Source organism: Penaeus vannamei, chromosome 20 (assembly GCF_042767895.1).
Source record: "Penaeus vannamei isolate JL-2024 chromosome 20, ASM4276789v1, whole genome shotgun sequence".
In the NCBI taxonomy this organism is placed as follows: Eukaryota; Metazoa; Arthropoda; class Malacostraca; order Decapoda; family Penaeidae; genus Penaeus; species Penaeus vannamei.
This window is the reverse complement of record NC_091568.1, coordinates 17,379,459-17,384,458: the sequence shown is the minus strand read 5'-3', so window position 1 is coordinate 17,384,458 and position 5,000 is coordinate 17,379,459. Positions and strand designations below refer to the sequence as shown.

The 5,000-nt window shown below is 33.9% G+C and overlaps 1 protein-coding gene across 1 annotated transcript in view; it reads right to left on the bottom strand.

The window, feature by feature from the left end:
- LOC113805072 (spore coat protein SP65) overlaps nt 1–1,037 on the bottom strand; it is a 2,387-nt gene extending 1,350 nt beyond the window's left edge. Inside the window, exons 1-2 of the mRNA XM_027356017.2 lie at nt 871–1,037; nt 1–193 (exon numbers count right to left, since the gene is read on the bottom strand). The exon at nt 1–193 is cut by the window's left edge and continues 1,350 nt beyond it. Of these exons, the coding sequence (XP_027211818.2) occupies nt 1–193; nt 871–945 (268 nt within the window). The 5' untranslated portion in view covers nt 946–1,037. The remainder of the gene's footprint in view (nt 194–870) is intronic.
- Between the last annotated feature and the right edge of the window lie 3,963 nt (nt 1,038–5,000).

The following is a 5,000-nucleotide window of genomic DNA, read 5'->3' as shown; positions in this document are numbered from 1 at the left end:
GATCTCCTGGTTCGCAGGAAGCCGTCACGGGGTTGAATTCCCCGTTTGGGCACGTCAGCGGGGCGTCTGCTGGGCCGTCAGCCAGGCAGTAGTAAAAACGAGTGCAGTTCAGAGGGTCGGGAACAAAGGAGCTTACTGCGGTGCACTCTGGCTGGCAGGATTGCTGGCACGCTGCGATGTTGCTTTGAAATGCCTGTGGATGGAGATGTTTATTGACAATATGCTTGATTTAGGCCTTGTTTTACTTCTGCTGCATATGTCGACACGGCAAAATCAACGGCTTATCATACAATCATCTTTAGTGAGATCGTAAAAATGCACGTGATCTGAATTGCATATTTACTCTTTTGAAGTCATATATTTGAAATGTTTATTCTTAGTTCTCTCTACTGATCCATATTTATATTTTTCTATTCATCTGAGTTATCTATTTGCTTTTTCACCTGTTGGCATTGATTTAGTCATTCAAACATATGCATTCTTACTAATCTCATTTACTTAATTCTACTTATCAGACTGATCTACTGTACTCCTGTTTATCTAATTTATAACCTTTACCGTTAGCAGCATCTACCAACATATCCAAATGAACGGCTTATAGGCCTATATTCATTCAGAGGAGCATGCGTATGAGAAAGGGGAAGGGGACGGTCGCTCAACCTATGCGCTTTTCTTCACAAAAATGCCTCTAACAGAAACAGAGAGAGAAAGGCATCCTCTTACTCTTTTGAACCTTTTTCATTTATGGACTCCTTTATAATCCCAACAAAGTCCCTGTCCTTCCGAAAAACATGTTACTATTCCTTCCCACTGAATATTCTCAGTTTCTCAACTATTTCAGGCCCTTGGGTTGTCCCCTGGTGAACTCACCGCCACACAGACGAAGGACACCAAAGTCCAGTAGCACATTCTCCCTCGCAATAAGGTACTGAATACAGATTCCATATTGCAAGCTGAAATTCTCTTCCGTGGACTGATGTTACACAAGTGTGCTATCGAAGCTGTTTAGTATGAGGCACCGAAGCTATGATTGTGTTTCAAGCTCGTCCACCTCATATATATATGCGGTTGCACGCAATAGTATCTATGTAATGTTATTTAGGTCAGTTCTTTTTTCCAAAGGGAATACACAGAGCTTTTATCTCTAAGTGGGTCAACTCTCTCTTTTTTAACACGTGAGAACAAAGATTATGGAAAGGTGACACAATTAGGTCACCGGGTCAGATAAGGCGCCTCCTTAATCAATGCACTGGTGATTACAGAGAACTGCAGGTTAAAATTTCCTGGTACACTCATCACTGATCATTGATTATCATTATCACTGTTACTATTAGTCATTGTTTTTATTTCCATTATTATTGTCAGCATTATTGTTGTTATCGTTATAATCATTATTATCGTCACTATTATTTTATTTTGTTAATGCATTTATTATTATTCTAAATCAAATTGATAATCATTATTATCATTATCATTATTATTGTTGTTGTTTCTATTATCATCGTCATTATTATTATCAGTACTATTATTATCGTTATCATCATCATCATCATATTTATCAGTATCACTGTCATCATTACAATCATAATCATTATCAATAGTACTATTTTCATCATCTCAATAATCAGTATCACTACCTTAATAATGTCAATGTCATTGTTGCTGCTGTTCTCAGGAACACAATTCTGACTGATCATTGATACTGTGATCAGCATCAGCATCACTATCCTTATTATCCTTAGTGTCCTAGTAATGACATTCATGTTCTTGTTCACATTTCTATTTAGTTATGACATTCGGTTTCACCATATTCCCTCCTCACATTTAGCAATTATTGTTTCTGGCGCTTTATCATTATGATTATTATCATTATTGTTACTATTGTTATCTCGGGACTATTTGGAATTTCTTGAAGGGGATACAGGACTATTTGGAATTTCTTGGAGGAGGTACAGTATCTGGAATTTCTTGAAGGGCTACAAGACTACTTAAAGTCTTGCGAGGGGATACTGGATTATTTAGAATTCCTTGAAAGTGTGATGCAGGACTATTTGGATTTTTTTGAAGGGATACAGGGCTACTGGAAATTTCTTGAAGGGCTATAGAACTACTTGAAATCTCGTGAGAGTATACTGGATTATACTGAATTTCTTGAAAGTAATACAGGATTACTGAGAAATTTTTGAAGGGATACATGGCCACTTGGAATTTCTCGAAGGGCTACAGGACTACTTGAAATCTCGTGAGAGGATGCTGGACTATTCAGAATTTCTTGAAAGTGATACAGGATTACTTAGAATCTTTCGAAGGGATACAGGGCTACTTGGAATTAATTTTAAGGGATACAAGATTGCTTTTTAAGGCGACTGTACCGGTAATGAACTTCCTTGTAAAAATGCAAAAGAATCGAAAAAAAATAAGGGTTGTTAAATATCATATATGCAGATATCTATAACAAAAGTTAGAATGTCAAACTCAGTAAGAAATTAGAAATAACTAACTGATAATGAATAAGAAGAAAATAAAGGTGTACTGTTTCCTTGTATTTTTTATTATTATTAATATTGTTATTATTATTATTATTATTATTATTATTATTATTATTATTATTATTATTATTATTATTATATATGTATATATATGTATATATATATATATATATATATATATATATATATATATATATATATATATATATATATATATATATATAATTTGTTCAGACATTGTTGCTTTTGTCTTTGTTACATGTCTTATGTTTTTTCTCTCTCTTTCAGCGGGATATGGATCTCATTTAGACATTTAAAACAAGGGTGATTTTATTTTTCGACTTTCTATTGTTATCATTATCATTTTTATTTGTTTCATACGCAGTAGCTGATAAATGATAATAGATATGATCATTAAGTGAGTACTGAGTAATGAGTAAGAATCTTCATTTATTGTAATAGTTTTTGAAGTATCCGTTATTGTAAAATAAGAAAAAAAACTAGGAAAAAAGGTTACATGGTGTATATAATCCCTTAAAAAGAGAGACAAAAAAACTAATCTGCTTCTCTCTCTCTCTCTCTCTTTACTTTTTTTTTCTAATCTTTTTTAATCGTGAGAACAAAGACTATGGAAAGGTGACAGAACTAGGTCACCGGGTCAGATAAGGCGCCTCCTTAATCAATGCATTGGGATTACCATGAACTGCATGATAACATTTCCTTGTGCACTTATCGCTGATTCCTGGTACTGTTAGTCTTATTGTTATTATTTTCATCATTATTGTTATTATTATTATTATTATTTTTATTATTATTATTATTTTTTTTTTTGTTATCATCATCGCTAGAATTATCATCATCTGTAGTGTTATTATTTCTTTGTTGATGCATTTATTATTATTCTAAATCAAATTGATAATATTATCATTATTATCTTTGTTGTTGTTTCTATTATCACTGTCACCATTATTATCAGTACTATCATTATCGTTATCATTATCATCATCATCTCAATAATCAGTATCATTGTCACTGTTGCTGCTGTTCTCAGGAACACAATTCTGACTGCTCATTGATACTGTGATCAGCATCAGCATCACTATCCTTATTATCCTTATTGTCCTAGTAATGATATTCATGTTCTTGTTCACTTTTCTATTTAGTTATGACATTCGGTTTCACCATATTCCTTCCTCACATTTAGCAACTATTGTTTCTGGCGCTTTATCATTATGATTATTATCATTATTGTTACTATTGTTATCTCGTGACTATTTGGAATTTCTTGAAGGGGATACAGGGGAAGGGAAAGGCTAGATCAGTAGCAACTCGAGGTGTCATTATTTTGATGACGTCACAAAAGTTACGATTCTATTTTTGGAAAACGCACATGGGGTTTATTATTCATTTCGGTCTTTTCAATTTACAAAAAGGATTGAAAATAATCATCTTAATGGTTATATTTTCATTAAACAATCATCAAAATGGCCCCGTGGATGAGAAGAGTGTGCGATTATGTTTATGCATGAAAGATTCTCAAGTGGAATTGCTAGCCATAGGTCAAGATTTTTTGTACTCGGGTAGGAGGAATTAAGTATAACCACTTTTATTAATACATCCATGCCCGCAATGAAAGAATGAAAGGTATTTTATGTAATGCGTAGAATACCAGGCCGGGCTATTTTTAGAAGAGCACATGTCCATGTTACATTTTGTAGTGTTCAAGTTTCAATGGCTTTTCAGGCGTTTTTGACTTCATTAAAGTCTTGTTGGCCTGGTATCCTACACATTAAATAAAATACGTTTTATTCATTCATTGAGTGCATGGGGGTATCAATAAAAGTAGGTTTATTAATTCCTTCAAGCTGAGTAAAAAATACAGGCCTATGGCATGACTCCCACTGCGAGCAATTCCACTTAATGGCCCACTCGTCTCATCCACAGGACTATTTTGATGATTGTTCAATGAAAATATAACCATTAAAATTATCCTTTTCCATCCTTTTTTGAACATTGAAAAGACCGAAATCTATAACAATCACCATGTGTGTTTTTTTTGTTTTTTTTTTCCTCCAAAAATAGAATCGTAACTTTTGTGACGTCATCAAAATCAGACGCCATGACACCTCGAGTTGTTACTGATCTAGCCTCTCCTATTTGGAATTTCTTGGAGGAGGTACAGCACAAGACTATTTGGAATTTCTTGGACGAGGTATGTACAAGGCTATTTGGAATTTCTTGGAGGAGGTACAGCACAAGACTATTTGGAATTTCTTAAAGGGCTACAAGACTACTTATAAAATCCTGTGAGGGGATACTGGATTATTTGGAATTCCTTGAAAGTGATACAGGCCTATTTGGACATTTTTTGAAAGGATACAGGACTACTTGGAATTTCTTGAAGGGCTACAGGACTACTTGAAATCTCGTGAGAGGATACTGGACTATTTAAAATTTCTTGAAAGTGATACAGGATTACTTAGAATTTTTTGAAGGGATACAGGGCTACTT